The sequence below is a fragment of the Cebidichthys violaceus genome, unplaced genomic scaffold (assembly GCF_023349555.1).
Source record: "Cebidichthys violaceus isolate CVI_PGR_0920_01 unplaced genomic scaffold, fCebVio1.0.p SCAF_19, whole genome shotgun sequence".
NCBI lineage: Eukaryota > Metazoa > Chordata > Actinopteri > Perciformes > Stichaeidae > Cebidichthys > Cebidichthys violaceus.
In genome coordinates, this window is record NW_027176361.1 from 9,484,151 (window position 1) to 9,503,890 (window position 19,740).

Consider the following 19,740-nt stretch of genomic DNA (forward strand, 5'->3'; position numbering starts at 1 on the left):
GCCACAAAACAGGCCGATGAATCAGACACAGCGTGGCGTCACACACACACACACACGGCTCTTTCCTCGGAGAGCGAGGTGGCAGTGTGTGAGGTAGCAGTGATCCATCGTCAGGCTAAGAGAGAGGGCTGCCAGGTTATTCTGGACGCTATCAATCCAAAGAAGTTCAGCAGTGAGGCAGGAAATAAAATAACTTGGGAGTGTAATGGAGGCTTGTGCGAAGCAATTGGCTTAGAGGGGAAACAATTGTCAGAGCACATGAGAGCAATGCAACGTTTCACTGCAAGAAGTTTCAACTTTATTTTATTCGGCATTGGAATGATGAAAAATGCAAATAGAGGCAATACATCTTTTTAGAAGATAACATTTTGACTAATGTTTTATGTTTTTTAACTTAACAAAAATGTTATAATAAAATGCCCAAATACTGCTTTCAAAGAGGGCCCTCTGTGTTGGACATATGTATGTGGTCAACTATACATTTAGTTAGAAATTAATTACTGCTATTCATATACATTAAGAGACTAGTCTGCATTGTGGGACAAATAAGATTGAAATCCCCACAAATATGACCAAAAATCTCACGTCTTCTCAAAGTTAGATGTTGTTATTCTTAACTTAGCATTATGTTACTGCATAACCTAACCTCATAATGACATAATCAATTGAAAATATTACCCTAGGAGGACATGGGAAAAGTGCAATCCACTGTAACCCACCTTCATCTAAGCATCATTATGAGATAGGGGTGGGAATCAGCACCCATTTCCACAAGCAGCACCCTGCCGGTGTGGTGCAAGGACACACCGCTGCCGTGCTGGACCTACAGAAGGACTGCTCGTATGCTCCTGCATCAAAACACTGGCTGTGTGTACTCGCGCGCTACTAACCCGCAGCGTAGCCTTATCTCCTGTGCGAGGACGCGGGCACAGTCTGAATCATAACCTGACCTCTCGAATCCGTTTGTACTTTTGCAATGTGGGGCGTGCGTGCCACACATACTACTAATCCCTGGATCCTCAGAGAAGGACCATGATTTGTGGGACGGTGTTGTCGGGGGCAAGGTGGCGTCTGGGACCTGTTGGAAATGACAGCTGAAGAAAGCGGACTGAAGCACGGGGATCACAGCGACAGTAAACGTAGCAGATAGCGGAGAAACTCCCTCGCATCGCTGTGTAAAGGGTGTGTGTGTGTGTGTATACACGTTTGCCATATTTGACAGCTTTAGCCCGGTGGCTAGTGATTGCACTGTGATCCGCGGCTCGCGAGCTAACGAGACCCGAGCCGAGGGCATGGGGGGGGGTGCATGCGCGTGCGTGCGTGTAGCTATAGATTTGGGTGTGAACGTGCGTTTGTGTTCGTGTGCGTTTGTATGCGCGGATGTGTGCCGCTGTGCTTATCTTCGCTGTCGCCCACCTGGCACGATAGCTAGCATGCTAATTTGTTAAAGCTAGTTGGCTAATAAGAGAAATTAGCTGACTGTGGGCGAGGTACCACACCGGCTTTATGACTGCGAGCCAAGTGCTCTGCTAACACTGCGTTACAGCAAGTCACGTGACTCTATCCATAACGGCCCAGGCTAATTTGATATCTGTCACGAATTATCTAATTAGCTAATGTTAACTGTCAGACAGCAGGCGGCTAATTTGCTCGGCTATTAGCTTAGCAGCTAGGGGCAGCTCGCTAATTGACCTAGTTCATGTCGTCATTCCACTGGGCTGAGCTGTGTTTACATGACAAGTTTGTTTTGCCTTGTTACTTTTCGGCGTCACCGTTTTACCCAAATATGTAAACGTGTTGACGATTAACCACTCGGTATACTACGACTAACGTAAAGTCATTCCACCTGATGCGAAGTCCTTTAAGACGACACGCAAGTTCGGTTCAACTACCTGTGAGAGAGAGACGGAGGTTTAGCTGTGAGTCACAAAACCATTAATGCAAAAGTTTCACATTTTAAAAAAAAAACACTCTTTACATGAGATATTGAGCATGAGGTTGACTTACTGAATAACTAACACCAACAACACATTTAATGCTATTAAAATGTAATGTCAGTTGGTCCCTGTTGTCATGTGTTCCTCCAAAATGGCCGTTTTAAAGTCTCATGATTCACTCAAGACTGTTGAAAACAAGGCAAGCATTATAGAGTGATGAAAACACAAAAGGCTCAGGAGCTAAATCAGTCTAAACATACAGTAAGCTGTGGGGTATGATCTTAAAAACAAGTCAAACATAGGCCTGTTTCCTTCTCTAACTAATACCCTCAAAACCAACAGTTGTTGTTGGCACCGTGACAGAATAACCCATCCCTCCAGGGTACCCATCTGGACTGAGTTAGCCATGAAAATATGATATTAAAACCGTGAAGATATAGGCTAACAAACCAACAATGTGTCTTTCCTCGCCCTCGCCCCACAGGCTTGTAGCGATGGAGTCCCTGATGAGTGCGGTGGCCCCGCGCTCCCCGGCCCCGGCCAAGAAGCTGTCGGAGGTGGACTTCCGGTCGGGGGCCACCCTGGAGCAGCTGTCGGCCCAGGTGTCTGAGCTGGTAGTACTGGAACAGGGGGACTTCGGAGACCAGACCGCCTTAGAGGTTCACACCGCCAAGGACTTCATCTTCAACATGCTGGGTATGTCTGCTATCAAAGCACACTGGATAGTGTGCTCTGTCACAAATGGAGCTTGTATGTCCTTTTATTTCTGAGACTCTTAAACTGCCACCTGTGGCATCTCAGTGGTGTTTTTGATTTGTTACTTTCTTGTCTGTAGAAATTTGACAAGTTAGATTCAAGGCAAAAAAAAAAAAAAAAAGGACAAAGGATCTCATTTCAACAGGATGGGACACGGCTCTCCATGGCAGACGCATCTTATGACTCAGGTTGTGAGGCGCCATGTGTGACAAACGCGATCAGCGCGATAGACTCAGTCTGCGGTGAAATGCTACATGTAAATCTTCAATTTAATCCCCCAGCAGACACATCATTACATGTTGTTTTTTTTCCCCAGGTGTTACATGAGAGGCTTGTAATTTGTATCGGCGTGGATGCAATAATTTAAAACTTCCACATTTGGCATTTCTCAAATGCAAATTTGATCAGAAGTGACATCAATGTGTACTTTCACTGTGCGCTGCTCTGCTCCCGCTCTCATCTACGCTTGCTGACTTCCATGCTGAGCTCCTGAGAGACGAGTTTGCTCAGTGAGACACGAAGCCGTCCCGGACGCTTTGTTTGTTTCGTGTCGTCGGTGTGAAGTGTGAAGTGTGTTTGTTCGCCCAATAGGTGGCACTCTCCCCCCTCCCTGCTGTCATCCTTGTCCTCTCATATCTCCTATCAGTACGTCCGTGTTTCACCGGAAACAAAAACCCGTCCGACCCGCATCCTGAAAGTAGTATCAGACGGCTCCTGCACATTTCAGAAGAGTCTGCCTCACCCCGGGAGTGTTGAATCTAGTTCAATCCTGTTCTTCTCATTGCATTGTATCACCACGCACTGTACAGACAGTGCTTCTTCTTTATACTAAACTAGCTGTGTTCCAGTCTTCCCCTTTTGCTCGGATTTTCCGTTTTCATGATTCTGATGCAAAGCCCTCTGCTTTCCTCTCCGTCTGCTCCCACGCTCTCCTGGTTGAAGATCTCTCGGTAACTTTTGTACGTTCAGCTTTGAGGGCTGCTTTCTCCGGCACGATCACCAATGGTTTGCTGCTGTGTGTGTGTGTGTGTGTGTGTGTGTGTGTGTGTGTGTGTGTGTGTGTGTGTGTGTGTGTGTGTGTGTGTGTGTGTGTGTGTGTGTGTGTGTGTGTGTGTGTGTGTGTTCATACCCTGCGCCTCACCGCCCCGCTGTGACAGCTCCGACTGTGGAAAGATTGACTCTTATACGCAGAGGGTTTGTGTTGGATTCCAGGAATATGAAGCTATATCGGAGGTACTTATCACCACTATTTTAGCCACTTAAAAAAAAAATCAATATCAGTTTACGTGCGCGCAATATTGAGAATATTTCCACGGCTTTACCGTGACACTGGGCAGCCCTTTCTGACAGGGAACTGAAGCAGTAAACATCCATCATTCCTCTCCAGACTCCATTGACCAAAACAATCATTTTAAGCTCGTAGAACGTGGAGGTTTGCTGCTCTGCTCCTGCCTCCGTCGGTGAGTTTGTTCGCGTTATTGTGTGACTAAAGGGAATCTGAAGTGCCGGACCGCCGTCTCCTATAGGAGGTTATGGATAAGTACCTCATACAACCCTGCTTCAAGAACATCCAAACTACCCCTCTAAGTACCCGGTGGTAGCTGCATTAAGAGCTGTATGCCTCTCCAGGCCGTGCGGAGGATGAAAGGCAGCGCTGAAAGGCAAATATCATCCTTTTGATGCAGGGGCCTTGTTGCAGCACGCCGGCCCGCAGGAGGAGGCTCGTCATACAGTAGCCGCATAGGTATGTGTGCTGAGCGCCAGTGGCCGGGGCTGTTTTTTGGCCAGTTTTTTTTTTTTTAATAAAGTTTGAGGTGCAGAGGGATCCCCGCTGTGCTTTGCTCTCCGTCAGGGGAAAGGAAAGAGAAAAGAGATTTAAACTCGCGCACTCACAAGTACACCCAGTGAATTTCTTCACAGTCTTGACAGATCCAAGACGAGGCTCTTATTTACCCTGCGTTTGAGTAAACACTGCGGTTTGCCTGCAGGCAAGCGCGGTGGGGGCTACTGTATACATCTTTTAGAAAAACAAAAGTCTGATGAAGGCAGAAATAAATCCCCGGTGAAGCAGAAGATCTGTTGCTGGGCAAACATGCCCCAAGCCCGACTTTTCAGATCTTAAAGTTTGTTAGCCAGCTTGAGAGAGTTCAGTTCAGAGTTCACCCCCCCCCCCCCCCCCCCCCCCGAGGCCAATGGAAACGGATACTTTTGATCTTGGCACAGATTTTGACATTTTTATCCGCGAGACAATAAAATGAACCTGTTGTACGTTGAGATTTTGAAGAATTTAGTGATCGTTAAACTCTTTGTGTTCATGCGGCGCACCGGATCTTCACTCAGTCCGACAGCGAGCTCAGCGTCTTGCGTTTCTGTGGGGCTTCTTACATCAGCCCCCTTTTTGTTTTCCGCTATTCTTCACACTCAAGCCACTTAGCTCGGTGCACATTTGGGCTTGAACAGTGATAAGTGTGGCCGGTTAGACAGAGAAGGGTGGTCAGCACCTGAGTTGGTTTCCTTTAAAGTCGGGAGAGGCGGTCGAAACGAAGGCCGTCACATGAATCCGTCCCTCGACAATCTCAACATTCCTCTTTCTGTTGGGGCTCAACAAGACTTCACAGTTGTTCCAAAACACAGAGATACATTTTACCTTCCCTTTTGTTTAACTTTGAATACAATGTCAGAATTACACGCTCACCGAAAACCCTTACAGTTCCTTTAACCTTTCAGTTATTTAACTATCCCCTCCAGACATGTTTAACATGGATATAAATGACTGTTTTTAATAATAATTTGTGTCTGATATAGTCTTTGCACATCATTCTGTGCAGTGAAGCTCAAACGTTCTTCTGTAGGAACAATAAGAAAAACCAACACATTTTTAAGGGAGCTCTATGATATATTAGCTACTAACCTGAGCCGTACACACCACTCGCTCCCAATAGAGCTTTCTCTGTGAACTGTAGCCTTTAATATTGGGTGCTTTATCACACACTTAATGTTTCCTCCCAAACTTTCTAAGCACTCTAAAGCCACACAAACATTCATGAGAAGTGATGCATATTTTATCTTGGTTAAATTTTAAGCATCGGAGTGGCTATATTCTTTATTCCCTTTTGGGGAAAGCAGCTCACTAAGCCAGGCTAGCTGCAGCCCATTAACACTGCTCCCCCCCCACCCGCCTGCCTCATTACAGGGCCCGGCCTCTGATGCTCAGAGTTCAGTTGTAGCTTTTTTAGCTCGCGATCTGGGGCCCGCATGGCTGCTTTGGCTCGCTCGTCCTCCGCTGATGCCATTTTGGATTCCAAAAGTCTTCATCTGGCAGCCGGGCCGGATCCGTGGCGCCGCGACAGTAACATGACTGATAATGTTTCTGTTCACTTTTCATCAGAGCGGACGCCACCAGTGCCAGGCGTGGAGATGAGATGCGTCTTTCCTGCCATAAATGATGGCCGTTGCTCCTCACTGACGCACCTTTTCCTTGGCATTCGATCTTAATTGTTGGACAGCTGGCGCGTCGGTGAAAATGAATGCGAACACAGTTGAGATGATGCTAATTTACCTCGGCTCACAACCTCTATTACAGACAAATCAACCAACACGTGTCTGTCATGTAAACACAGGAGAGTGTCCTGAGGATGAGCATTGGCCTCATCACATCGTCCATTAAGCTTCTTTCACCGCGTCTTAATTAAATGTGACTTGCAGAGTTTCGCCGTGTTCAAGAAGCAGCGTTTTGACGACGCGCGACACATCATTGCGTTGTGCTGCTCCTTTGTGATTTTTTTTGCTCTTTCCTAATCGCACTCCTGAGGCGAAGAGGGAGGAATCATTTTGGTGTGTAGCTGTCGCCCGATAACGGTATCTTATGTGCAGGCTGAGATGCTGGCGACATCCTCTGCACTTTAAGTGTTCCTTGAAAAGAAGTTCCCTGTATGCAGCTGGAGACGTTGGAGCGCACAAAGTGAAACCATTCAAGTGATGTTTCTGGACACTTATTACCTGGGTGGAGTTGTTTGTCTTTTATCTTGAGCATTCTAATCGTGTGTGTTTGTTAATAATTAATGAATTCCTTCATCATTTTTTTTTATGTGAGACTTGATTGATCATCTCTCTTTCCCCTCCTTACAGTTTTGCTTACACACTTGTTGCGGAATGTTCTACACACGAGCTAAATGAGACACAACACGACAATAAGCGTCCCACTTTCTATGTCAAAAATGAAACCTCACAATCCATTTTCAAAATGCCAGTTTTGCATCAGAATGAGGTTGTGAAAGACTGTTGATAGGTCGGGATCAGTTGTCCCTGACTTCTCAAGTGACGTGGGAGCCCTGAGATGTGAAAGTAAACCTGCAGTGACACTTTCTTCTCTCCGTGATAATTGCCTGTCATTTAGGGGAACGTGTATCTCAGTACGACTGGCATCAAAGCAGCCGTGAGGAGCTGAGAGACCCTGACAGCTTCCTGCATCCTCTCTCCCTGCAGGTGGTTTAGACACGCGATGTCTGTCATCCCTCTGAGCCCTGTTTGTAGTACTAAACACACACACACACACACACACACACACACACACACACACACACACACACACACACACACACACACACACCTGGCTCAGTGGTTTGAGACCCCCCCCCCCCCAATCAGATTAAATTGGAACTTCTCCATTCCTCTTCTCTAAGAAGCCTATTTTTAAACTAATCTCCTGCCTTGATATGAATTCATAAATAGCGAGCGGGCGGAATGGCTCACCTTTCGTCTGGGATTAATCCTGCTATTGGCGCGCGAGGTGAGGCTGCAAGAAGTGCCGGTTGAACAGCGGCGATAACATCCGGTTGAGACTGTATTAGTCGGGAGTCATTTGAAACAAATTCAATTGCTCCTTTTCTGGGATGAGGCTGCTTCTAACGTCATTGTCACGACACGCTCTGCTGCTGAATGGAAGTTTCATCGTCTGAAAGAACAGAGAGGTCACACAGAGGTAGGGGATGCGCTACGACGACATTTTGACAACAGGAAGTACTCCACCAAGGTGTCCTGACTCAGGAACCTGCAGGGACCAAACATTTAGCTGGATTACTCTGTAAAGGATACATCATTTGACTTTTTTTCTTACTGTGAATGTGGACATAATGGGGTTTTTTTCTTACCAAGAGTTAGTAGATGAGAGTAGAGTATAGGCAATATATAGCGATATAAAACGGTCATGGTATAAAGAACACACCATCATATGCATAAGATCTGAGTGCATTTTTAAAAATCTTTTTATATGCAATCAGAAAACAGTGTGATCTGAAGTTACATGTATCACATCCAACAGCATAGCAATTCATTTAGTCAACCTGAGCCTCTGGCTGCCAGGAGTAATGTAATGCCAGGATGTAAACTTTTACCCCCTTTTTTATTTGAGAATCGGTCATTATCACAAAACACATCATTGCAATGCTCAAGTGTGTCAGTATTTTCTGGCGATGTATTTCCATTTAACGGTCATCACTTTGTCGGGGAGCCGGACTGCTGAGCAGGTAAAGAGGCTCCGTATTTTTTAAGAGTTCAGTTGTGCTCTGCCGGGCCGCGCACCTGGGTTTATTCTGATGGACTCGCGTGAATGGATGACAGTAAACTTGCCTACATCTCAGTTGTTAGTGCAGCCCAGCCTCTCTCTCTCTCTCTCTCTCTCTCTCTCTCTCTCTCTCTCTCTCTCTCTCTCTCTCTCTCTCTCTCTCTCTCAGCAGCCTTCTCCAATAACGGCCCATAGAAGTCATCAGCTTATTTAGAGGAATCCCATTTTCCAGAGAGATTTACGGAGCTATTTTTGGAGTCTATCAAACTCGAGGTGTGTGGCAGACTGCTGTTGCTTTGCTGTGGTTGTGATGAGAAAGGACGCCTTTCCCATGATGCCTCTCTCTCTCTCTCTCTCTCTCTCTCTCTCTCTCTCTCTCTCTCTCTCTCTCTCTCTCTGCTTTAGAGGGATTTCTCTGCATACTTTGGTAAAGTATAGTCTGTGTGCTCGGCAGAAGTGTGTGTGGCCTTTGCGATTACTTCAAATATGAGTATAATTTTACAATGTGTGCTATGCTGTGCATGACATACGTATATATGCACAGCATAACAGCGTCAACAAACTCCTTAGACGGACGACAAAATAGAGCTGTTATGCAAATAAATGATGTGTATTGATTTAAAAAAAAAAAACAACCTCTAAATTACTTTTTAAATAGTCGTTTTGTATTTTCCATATTTTGAGGCGGGGCAGAGACTTGTGGGTCGGCCCTGCTGGATCTGTTGAAGGAGGAAGCCCTACTTTATATGAATGCGCTCGGACAACATTTCCCCTAAACCTCATTTATCTCTGTCAAAAAGAGTGTCTCTCCCTCTTTGCTTTTAATCCTACAAGTAATAGTCCGGCGTTGCTTTCATCACCGTGGAGTGAACCCATTCTCTCAGAGTGAGCTGCAGTGCAGAGGTTGGCAGCGGCTGTGGCTCTCTGTGGTGTTTGTTTATGGTAATCCCCCCCCCAGCCTCATCTCCTGCAGCAGGTCATTTCAAAGACTCCAGCAGCAGCATGATGGCTCCTTCATCGCAGCACGCGCTTCTTTCTTAACCTTGGAAGTTTGGTTCATCATTTTACCCTCGATGGATGTTCCGGTGTAAAAACCTCAGACGCATTACGGTTATTTGAGTTGAATTAGCTTCAGGGCTTACAGTACAACGTGAAAGCTTGCCATGCGGGCGGCCAGGTGAGTAGTCGGGCGTTACCATTTCCACACGCTGAGACTGATGGAGTAACCAACAGCCATCAAATAGTCCTTTCAGAGACACGGAATTGGGTCTCGTCTGAAAATAGCTCTTATCGTAAAACTTCCCTCTAATGGAAATCTACATTCAAAGACATTTCTTATAGGATTAAGTTTAATCCGTGGCTGTGAAAGCAGCCTAGACGGTCTCCATTCCAGCTCCATTCTCAGTCTGTGTGTCTACAGGCATGTGTGTGTGTGTGTGTGTGTGTGTGTGTGTGTGTGCGTGTGCGTGTGCGTGTGCGTGTGCGTGTGCGACTGCTGTCGATTTGAGAGTTTGGATCAAAAACTAGATTGTGTTCTTTGGAACAACCTCAAACTTCCTGCAGCCGGTGTTGAGGATTGAAGCGGGCTCTAATTGACACAGCTCCGTCCTCTCTTTAACAGAAGACATGAGATGCTCTTTATTCTCTTTTCCCGCCTATTTGACTTCATTTATCATGTGGCAGATGAAACGGGACAAATCAGAGAAGTCGTGGCTTCGAACTTGTTGCCCTTTGGCTGCCGTCTGATCCGTCCCTCCCTCCGACGCTGTCTTGTCCCCTGTCCTCTGCTCCTTGATCTGTAGGAGTACTCAGATCTGTTACTTAAGTGAAAAGTGCCAACATCAAAATATACTTACGCAATAAACGGCAAAATGTAAAAGCGCTCATCCTGCAACGCATCCTCCATTATGATTATCGATGCTTCTACTGCTGAGAAGCATCATTAAAGTCTTATCTTAACCAATCGTATTACAGCATCATTTAAAGTAACTAAAGGTATTAAATCAATGTAGAAGAGTAAAAAGTGCAATATCTCCCTCTGAACTGTAGTGAAGCAGAAGTATAAAGAGGAATGAAAAGAAAACAGTTGAGTACAAGTACCTCTGACTTTGTACTTAAGTAGTTTCCACCAGTGTCGATTGTTTCACAAGTCCCATTCACGAACATTCACTATGAGTTAGGTTTAACTATTTGTCGTCAGACAACTTTACTGTGTTCCTTTAATCGCCCCAGACAGCAACCTGTGGCGCTGCTCCAGACTCTCCTCTAGACGGACGTGAGAGTTCATTCACAGCTGTTTAATAAGTGAGGGCAGCAGGGAAGAACCAATCGATAGCAGAGAGAGCAGTGCAGACATTCTTCATTTGAAGTCTAGTTTAGACGTGGCTGAGAGAAACTTTGACTTGTAGTTATTAAGGCAGGCTGTACACAGAAAGTAATCCCATTACAATAACGTGTTCTCAGCCTGCTGTAAACGGAGCGATGGGATTCATACCAAGGGTGTCGGTTTTTAGGGTTCTTCAACCAGGAAACGATAAACGTATATATGAATAACTGAAACAGGTTAATTAAAACCATGTCACACGTCATCTTTCATAGCACACAAGAAATTCATTTTCTGCATCTTCTTTTTGCTCTTTTAGCTCTTTCCTCAGGAATCCACTTAGAATCCGTTGTCCTTTCATAAAGTGAAGCGTCAGTTATGTCGCCGTAGGAGAGTTCAGAGGCTGAGGATCCTGAGGAGCGTTGGCGCTCCGGATAAAGAGTGGGAAACACTGCAGCAGTCTAGCCAGGTGATGAATGGAGCTCGTAGAGGGAGATGAGCCCATTCTGCTGAGAACAGAGAAGCGAAAGTCGGCTGTCACATTCTTTTTTTCTTTTCTTTTTTTTTTCTTCTTCCTCTCTTTGACTGCTCCCACAGTGGTCGCGTCAAATGAAGCACTTTCATTGTGCTCCTTGTCAAAGCGAAGCACCGGAGAGATCCTCGTAAGCACATTTGACTTTGACTCCCACTTTCATCGCTCGTTGGTTTTCACTCCCAGGGTTTCTCAACACCTGCTCTTTCTATATTCCGTCAAAGCGCCCTCTCTGCCTTCTTGATACGAAGTGAGAAATGATCGTGTGGGGGGGCCGCTGCCCCCACAGAGGGATACATGCTCTTCAGTCAGGCCGCAATTCGTAAGTCATCGGCATGGAAACTTAGTACGAAGCACTACGCAGAAGAATGAAGGGAAGTTTATTCCTGTAAGTTTACAGAAATGGAAGCATCGAGAATGAGTTTCTGTTGCGAGTATCGGTGGCTTTTTCCTCTGCTGTTTTTCTTCTGACTCGCAGTATTTCCCATCTTAACTCACGCTTAGGTCCACACCCGTGCCGCTGGGGTTGTGTGCCCATGTAATTGGATGAGAGGAATCGTGTGGAGCTCTGTGCCCTCAGGCGGGGACTGCCAGCTTGGTCCGAAGCCCCCGTGTTTCCGCTGTCTGCAGCCACTCAACTGCCCCGGAGAAACTCTCACGACCTCCCCCCCTCCCTCTGTCCACGCTGCACCTTTGACTCGTAGTATAGCTGGCAGTTAGCTCAAGATCAGCACATCAGCACAGGTTTGGTCCTTTTTTTTTTTTTTTTTTAGCTCGCAAAAAGTAATTGACTTGACTCCAGTACTGCGGATCCCTCGGGGGGCCCAGAGCCCGGGAAGTTTACAACGCAGCTAAGTGGGCGTAAAGGGATTTGGTGGCTCGAGTTCCTCTCGTGTAAGGAGCACGAGGAGTGCTTTTCTAGCAATATAATAAGACGATCATTTTTCGTATTTCTTGCTCCATCACTGTGTTCCCAGGCCTCAGCAATTAACTAAACGGACTCCAGAAATACGACCCCGGTTCTAATAAACGGGACACATTCTTTTAATTGTTTTCCCTTTGCCTCCTTCCCGCCGATCGTTAGCAGGAGAAGTCCCTCGGGCCGATCACGGCGCAGATGCGTAGTGTTTACAGAGAGTGCATAGTGTGTGGAGGCTGAAGCGAAGGCCCGGCTGAGCACAAATGTAGCTGAACCACTGAAATCAGCATTAGTGTCCAGCCCAGTGGTGACTGAGGGGGGGGGCGTTCATTTCACACTCCTTCATGTGTCGGTGTACGCGGCGGCCTGGAGTCAGAAATAAATGCGGTGCCTCTCCAAATAAACTAAGCTGGATATTTTTCGCCGGCTCGCTCAGTTTGCCGACCTGCTGTTCTCCGTCCCGGCGTGTTCATCCGAGGCCGGGTGTGCGTCCGTTCATCTGAATATGAAATGCATTTTAATGTGCGCACGCATCCGTGAGCGAGCAAGCGAGAGAGAGAGAGAGAAAACACTCAAAACCTTTCTGCTCATTGCTCCTCGCATCAGGAAACATTTCCACACATACCAGTGGCTCTGAATGTGAATTGTGCTGAGTGTGATTCATTTTGGGGTTTTGTCTCTCCCCCCCAACCCATCCAGGCTTAGTCCAGAAGGTAGACCAGCGCCTACCGGTGGCCAACGAGTACCTGCTGCTGTCCGGCGGGGCCAGGGAGGGGGTCCTGGACCTCAACCCAGAGGAGCTGGGCAACTACGCCAAAGGGGCCGACTTCGACCTGGACTTCACCCTGCTGGTACCGGCCCTCAAGCTCCACGACCGCAACCAGCCCGTCACCCTGGACATGAGGCACTCCCCGCCCTGCCACTCGTGGCTCAGCCTGCGCCTCTGCGACTCCAACGTCATGTCCCGCTGGAGCATCTGCTGCCAGGAGGAGAACGGATTCCCCGTCGACGAAGACGAGGAGGAAGAGGGAGAGATGAGTGAGTGGAATGAGCACGATGACAGTAAGAACAGCAAAGGAGGATGGGTAAACTACTGTAAAAGAAATATACGGATGAAGAGAGAGAGAGAGAGAGGAGTGATGAAGGAGCTGTAGCAGAGTGGAAGGAAAGGGAGCTGATTGAATTTAGTTCATGTTTCACCGAGATAACTTGATGCTGCGATGCGTTTAGCTGCAGCCGAGGCCCCGCTTTTCGTAAAAAACCTCCTCGGATAGGCGGAACGAGAAATGCCATTTATTGATGCGATTGGCTTTAATTTTCAACAGTTTGGAAAATGGATTTGCAACATTATCCGGTCGTAACGCAACATTTCCCTTTAGGATCGTATGTGACAGTATTTGCGGTGGGTGATTTATATTAGATGAGGTGACCTTTCTTTGCTTTTGCACTGCAGGGACTCAAACGTCTTCTTTAGGGCTGCAAACAACATTCAGTTTGCTGGTTTTGTCCAACAAACAGTCCAGTATTGTGGGATGTATTACATTTACAAATTCAACAGAGAGGAAAGTATCAAGTTATTTGATGAGCCAGACCTGTGCTGGTCAGTGTGGAGTGCCTCAGCATCCCCCCCCCCCTCTCTCCCTTGCTCAGGTAAAGGCTCCATCCCCTCCCTGGACTCTCCTCATTCTCTGGACGGATGCTACTTCTCTCCCTCCCTGGTGACGGACTGGTTTTGGGGGGTGGTGAGCGAGGCTGTGGAGGAGCTGAGGCGCAGCCCCCAGAGAGGCATCCCCACCCCGGACCGACTGGAGAGGAACGGACCCCTCACCACCATCATCCTCCAGGTACAGATTGCTGAAAAGCCAGGATTTGTTCCCTGTGGAGTTTTTCTTGTTAACAAAAAACAAGTTGTGTTCGCCGTCGTCCCTGCAGGCGGGCTCCAGCCGGGTGCTGTACGACCTGCTGCCAGTGGTGTCGTTTCGGGGCTGGCCTGCTGTGGCCCAAGGCTGGCTGACCGCCAACCACTTCTGGGATGGCAAAATCACAGAGGAGGAAGCCATATCTGGCTTCTATCTGCTGCCCTGCTGCTCCCCGCTGGGCGGTCGGCCCGACAGGGAGTGGAGGCTGGCATTCTCACGCAGCGAGGTGAGGCCGTTGTAAACGCCATGTTTGACCGCCACCTTGTATTAGGTTTAAATCATCTTTTTTGTCCCACTGTCTGTCTCTCAGATATCCATGTTGAGTTTAATTAATCCTGTTCCTGCTTAATTCATTGCTCCTCTGTCTCTGCTATTACCAGGTTCAGTTGAAGAAGTGCATCCCTTACCCCATGGCCCAGGCTTTCCAAGCAGCCCGAGCCGTGTTGACTCGTATCCTGGCCCGCCCCCGTGCGGGCCTCAGCCTCTATCACCTGCGTACCCTTCTCTTCTGGGCCTGCGATCGACTTCCCGCCGCCTATCTGTCCTGCCCCGACGCCGACACCCCCGGCCGCCTCCTCCTAGGTCTCCTGGATGACCTGGCCCATTGCATCCTGGGCAAAAACTGCCCAAACTACTTCCTGCCCCAGTGCAACATGCTGGAGCACCTCACGGACGGCCAGGCGCTGCTCGTCGCCAGGAAGCTCGCCCACGTGCGCTCCGATCCCAGCGAGCACCTCCGGGCGGCTCTGGACCAGGCCCAGCAGGCGGGCCAGCTGAAGAAGGACCTCACGGCGAGCACCAACGGCCACGGCTCCCCCGGGCACCAGCTGGCCAACGGCATCATCTCCCCCTCGGAGGACAAGCTGGCGCAGCGGCTGCAGCAGCTGGTAACCGAGAACCCTGGGAAATCCATATCCGTCTTCCTCAACCCCGATGACGTCACCAGGCCACACTTCCGCATCGACGACAAGTTCTACTGATGCGGACGTGCTGCTGCGGCGGCGGAGGAGGAGGAGACCAGAACCAGAACCCCCCCTGTTCACCGTTCTTAGGCCGGAAAAATGCAACGGAGCCTTTGCTGCTTGACTGACTCTTGAAACCAAAAAAAAAAAACACACATGTCCTACTACTGAGAAATCACGCAGACGTCGCACAACAGACGCGATGTCGCCGAGCGGTTGTCCAACGGGGACGGCCCTCTCCTAACGAGCTGGCCTTAATGAGACTTATCAGCTGGTGCTACAAAGACAAGGGCCGACTTTAGTCGTGTGAAATGAGTCCAGTGGAGCTCAGCACAGTGTGTGTGTGTGTGTCTGTAGGTGTGTGTGTGTGTGTGTGTGTGTGTGTGTGTGTGTGTGTGTGTGTGTGTGTGTGTGTGTGTGTGTGTGTGTGTGTGTGTGTGTGTGTGTGTGTGTGTGTGTGTGTGTATGTACGCCTGAGGGTTTTAACATTTGACATACCTTTCTTAAGACAAAGAGAGAAAAGCTCCTTGATTGCTGCATCTCTCTCCTGTTGTTGTGGATCAGAGTGAGTCGCAGAGGAAGAACCAGGTGTGGCTGATGTAACTGAATGTAATGTGAGGAGAACTGCCGAGTCTTTGAACAAAGAGTCTCTTTCCTCAACTACATTTCAGCCCTCGTTAGGTTTTTACGCCCACGCCTCGATTCATGGCATCTTTTTTTTTCCATTTCAAACAAATCTTTCTCAGGTATTCATAACACTGATCTTTTATTTTTTCAATGTGTATGATTTCTTTTTAGGTCTTAAACTGTATTTCAATGCCGCTTACATTTCATTGGCTGGTGGAATGTACCAAAGAGCTGCGTTTGAGTGGTCTTGCATATCTCTCTGAACATCTAGTCTTGGTCCAGCTTGATGAATCTTGGCCCGATTGTTAATTTCACTTTGAAGGTCTGGTCACAGCAGCATTTCAAACAGCAAAATGAACTACTCCCAGTGGGATCGGCCCGATGTGTGGATGCTGACGTTGTGAGGGGGAGCAGTAGAGCCAAAAAAAACGGAGGAAGCTTTTAGCTTATTAGCTGTGTTGCACCATCCCGTTTTATTTCAAGAGGTTTGCAGAGAGTTATGAAATGGAGTGAATGGTACAAACACGTCTCTAATGTTCTGTTGGTGGTGGAGGTAATGAATTTGCTCACTGACAGTTAGCATCGGTTTCTGTGTTGAACGAACGGAGAGCGATGCTCGGTACAGAGAGCGTCCCGGTTGGGTGGCGTGTTAGCGGTTAGCGGTTAGCTCGCCAGCTGTAATGGCTCCCCAAGTAACTAACCCTGCAAGTAATCACTCCCAGAGCTGCAACAGTCGGTTGCACCAATTTATTATTTGATAGAAGAAGAAAAAACAGGAAATGCCAACTATTTAGATTCCTCCGTCCTGAATCACTAATGTTCTAGAGCCACATGTGTGGTGAGCAGGTTCATTTGTCTGTGCTACTTTCTGGCGTGACCAGGCCTCGAAAAAGATGGTGATGTTATACAGTAAATATATATATATATCATACGATGTATTTCCTGTATTGAAGATGTGAGATTTGTTACAATATTTGAGGAATTCTTAAAGCTTTTTTGGGGGGGTTTTGTTTTCCCACCTGAGCAGACGTTTGTGTTTGGGGTGTTCTGATAGGCCCCTGTGTAAGAACTGTAGAACATATAGCCCCATGTTTGGAGATGTGAGGAATCAAATATAAGAGTGTATTGAGTGAACAAAAAGACTAGAATAGCTTTAGAGTCAGGACCTCGGCTGTTTATCTGCCACGGTCACGAATAAGTCGAGGTACTTAACTGACAAAATGTCCCACAGAGGGCCCAGCCCGTCTTGCTGCACATCATGTACTCGTGTCTCTTAACTTCATTTTTGTGTGTCTCTCGTCTTTTGGAAACCGGTTTTGACTCGAGTGGTTCTCATAATTGTCCCCCGTCTCCTCTGCTTGGTTGGTCTTTTTTAATGAGCTGTGTGTGTGTGTGTGTGTGTGTGTGTGTGTGTGTGTGTGTGTGTGTGTGTGTGTGTGTGTGTGTGTGTGTGTGTGTGTGTGTGTGTGTGTGTGTGTGTGTGTGTGTTCACTGAGAGACGAACCGCGCAGCAGGACGCGGAGACAAACACCCAGACGCCGCCCGTTTGAATTATCCCCTCAGTGGGTGCGTGTTAGTCGCCGGGCCCTATCGTCTCTCACCAGATGGGAGTCGTCCACAGGGGGACGGAGGGAGGGAGACAGGCCCTCCTCTGGTCCTTTGAAGAAGGGAGATGGGCCTTGCAGCGCCTGGACAGCTGCCTCTTTCCGTCTTTCACTGCCTATTTTCTGTTTTTTTCATCCGCCACATTCTGTCATTCTCCCACTCTCTTTCATTTTCTCTCACTCTCGCGGCTCCAGTGTTACTCCCTCTTCCTCCCTCGTCCTCTCTCTTCCTCCCTCTTCCTCCCTTCCTAGCGTCCACATTTCTCCTGAGAGGGTTGGCATCTTTCTTTCTCACAGTTCTGGAGATCCAGAGCAACAAACGGCTCCTCAAAACCTTCTGCTTACACTCTTTACGCTGATTCGGTTCGGAGCTAGGCAGCCAGTAAAACGTTGCCGTGGAGACGACAAGTGCAACCTGACGGGCAGTGATGTCCCCCCGTCCACTTCCACTGGTTTTAGGTCTTAATGTAGATTTGGCTGAACACCATCTGCAAACAAACTGATGGCTGAACTTTGATCTGATGGGGTTTACCAAACACTAAACCGCTGCTCCCCATGTTGGTGCATTGGCGGAGTATAAAACTCTACAAAGCACATGATTGGTTACGGTTTGCCTAAATGTCGAGGTGGTGATGGGTAACCGTGGTGATTGTAGAGCTGCTGCTGGATCGTTTCTCCTTCAGACAGCTGTACGGATATTTCTTACAACATCTGCGCTTACTACTGAATGATTAGTATTTAGCTTGTTTTGGCATCTGTCTGTACTAGTGAGTGAGTGAGTGTGTGTGTGTGTGTGTGTGTGTGTGTGTGTGTGTGTGTGTGTGTGTGTGTGTGTGTGTGTGTGTGTGTGTGTGTGTGTGTGTGTTGAACCTGAGGAAAACCAAAGCGTGTTGTTGAGCTTGTGTTGCAGAATGTATTAGCGGGTCGTGTGTTCAGCTGCCGGGTGTCAGTTTGTGTTCTCAGCACTTTTTGTAAGAAGGGCTCAAAAGTTAGACGCCCCCCCCCCCCCCCATTGTAAAAAAAAAAAAAAAAAAAAAAAAAGTTCCACTTAGTCCTAAAGAAAGTCACAGCATTTATTTACCAGGAAACACAAGTTGATGTGACTCTACTTCCTCATTGCCTCGGTAGTGTTTGACTGAGCGCTGGACGTGTTGAACGTGTCTCACTTTGTACCTTAATGGGCCGAGTTAGAGATTACAAGACACTGGCAGCAATCACTGTTTTTCCTCAGTGGTGCACGTCACATCTAAATACCGTATTTCACCATAGTGTCAGTTTTCTAGATATGCAATGGAGCCCCTATGGACAGGCCTACTCTACTTCTAGGAACACAGGGATTGCATGGGACACACGGATGACACTGCGACTCTGTTTATAATCGTCACTGTTTATTGTGCGCTGGAACTTCTGATGATTCTGTTTAAGATTCAGTCAGCCTCTGTGAATGAATAGCAGACTAAATACGATGAATGTATCGACCGTATCTCCGCTCCCTGCTCGAGGACGCCTCAAATCTAATTTCTCACCGTTATCTGCGCCGACGTTCTCCGGTCTGTACTCAAGTGCCGAGATAAGAATCCGTACTGAATCACTCCACAGTTTGAGAAATTGAATTTCATAGCTCTATTAATACTTGAGTTCTTTTTTTCTTTTTTTTTTAAAGTGCTAATTATTTCCTCTGTATCATGATATCATGACTGATTTGCTGTATTTATTACTGTTGTTTTCTGGAGGTTTCTATTGATCAAGCTTTAGCATGAAATAAATCACTACATTTCAAATCACATCGTGTGGGAATGTATTCATTGTTAGTTATATAAATATATATTTATTTAATAATCTTGCAGCGTTATAGAGCGATATCTACGGCTTCTGTTCATCTGAGCTGCAACACACGTCGAGTCCAACAGAGGGCGCTCTAAGACAGTGTTTGTGCTGCGAGGGTTCAGCCGGGTCTGTTCTGCTCTGTCACGATGCGTGAGGAGCTGAGAGGATGCTCCAGGCTGACAGCGCGCACAGAGACACATGCTGTCAGTATGAATACTGACTTAGCCAATGTTAGTGCAGGAACCTGCTTTTACTATTGGCAACATTTACTATTTATTTTTTTCTCTAACGGAGCAGCGGAAGTATTTCACACGAGTGAAAATAGACATTTTGAATCTTGACTACGAGACTTTAGGTGGAGGCTGGTCAGAACTCACGTGTTTGTGCTTCAGAGTCCTGCTGATGATCGACGGACTTTCTGTTGCTACGCTGTAGTAAATACTCCCAAATATATGCACCTCACAGGACACCGTACATCATCCAGTAGCTGACATTACATGCAACATATTTGGGGGCGTGGATCATCGATATCGCCTCTCCCTTATGGAACAATCCAGGGCAGGTTCAGTCTTTCTTATGATTTATATTGCTTCTTCATATTCTACAAAGTAGATTTCTGCTTTTGCACAACGATCCAGGTTTCAATAGCATGCTCATTATTTGGAAAGTTACAATACTGACGATCCTTAAATTAATTACTCTAAACTGAAAAGTGCCTTTTTTTTTTTTAAACAAGGCGTCATTTTAAAGGGAAAAGTGTCGTTCTTCAGA

General features: G+C 47.3%; 1 protein-coding gene across 2 annotated transcripts; it reads left to right on the forward strand.

The window, feature by feature from the left end:
• Nucleotides 1–832: 832 nt before the first annotated feature.
• tmem102 (transmembrane protein 102) lies at nt 833–18,926 on the forward strand. Of its 2 annotated transcripts, none has more exons than XM_068713567.1 (6): nt 833–1,182; nt 2,422–2,633; nt 12,730–13,068; nt 13,681–13,874; nt 13,963–14,175; nt 14,330–18,926. In XM_068713567.1, exons 2-6 carry the CDS (start codon nt 2,432–2,434, stop codon nt 14,927–14,929), a joined length of 1,548 nt encoding a protein of 515 aa, XP_068569668.1. In that variant the 5' UTR covers nt 833–1,182; nt 2,422–2,431; the 3' UTR covers nt 14,930–18,926. The 2 variants fall into 2 exon arrangements, with proteins under 2 accessions (XP_068569668.1, XP_068569669.1); XM_068713568.1 differs by lacking the exon at nt 833–1,182 and adding an exon at nt 1,625–1,919.
• The last annotated feature ends 814 nt before the right edge of the window (nt 18,927–19,740 follow it).

Coding starts and splice junctions, on each gene's coding strand:
- tmem102 (XM_068713567.1), top strand. CDS start 2,432: ATGGAGTCCCTGATGAGTGCGGTGGCCCCGCGCTCCCCGGCCCCGGCC. Junction 2,634..12,729: donor CTTCATCTTCAACATGCTGG/GTATGTCTGCTA, acceptor CAACCCATCCAG/GCTTAGTCCAGAAGGTAGAC. Junction 13,875..13,962: donor TCACCACCATCATCCTCCAG/GTACAGATTGCT, acceptor TCGTCCCTGCAG/GCGGGCTCCAGCCGGGTGCT.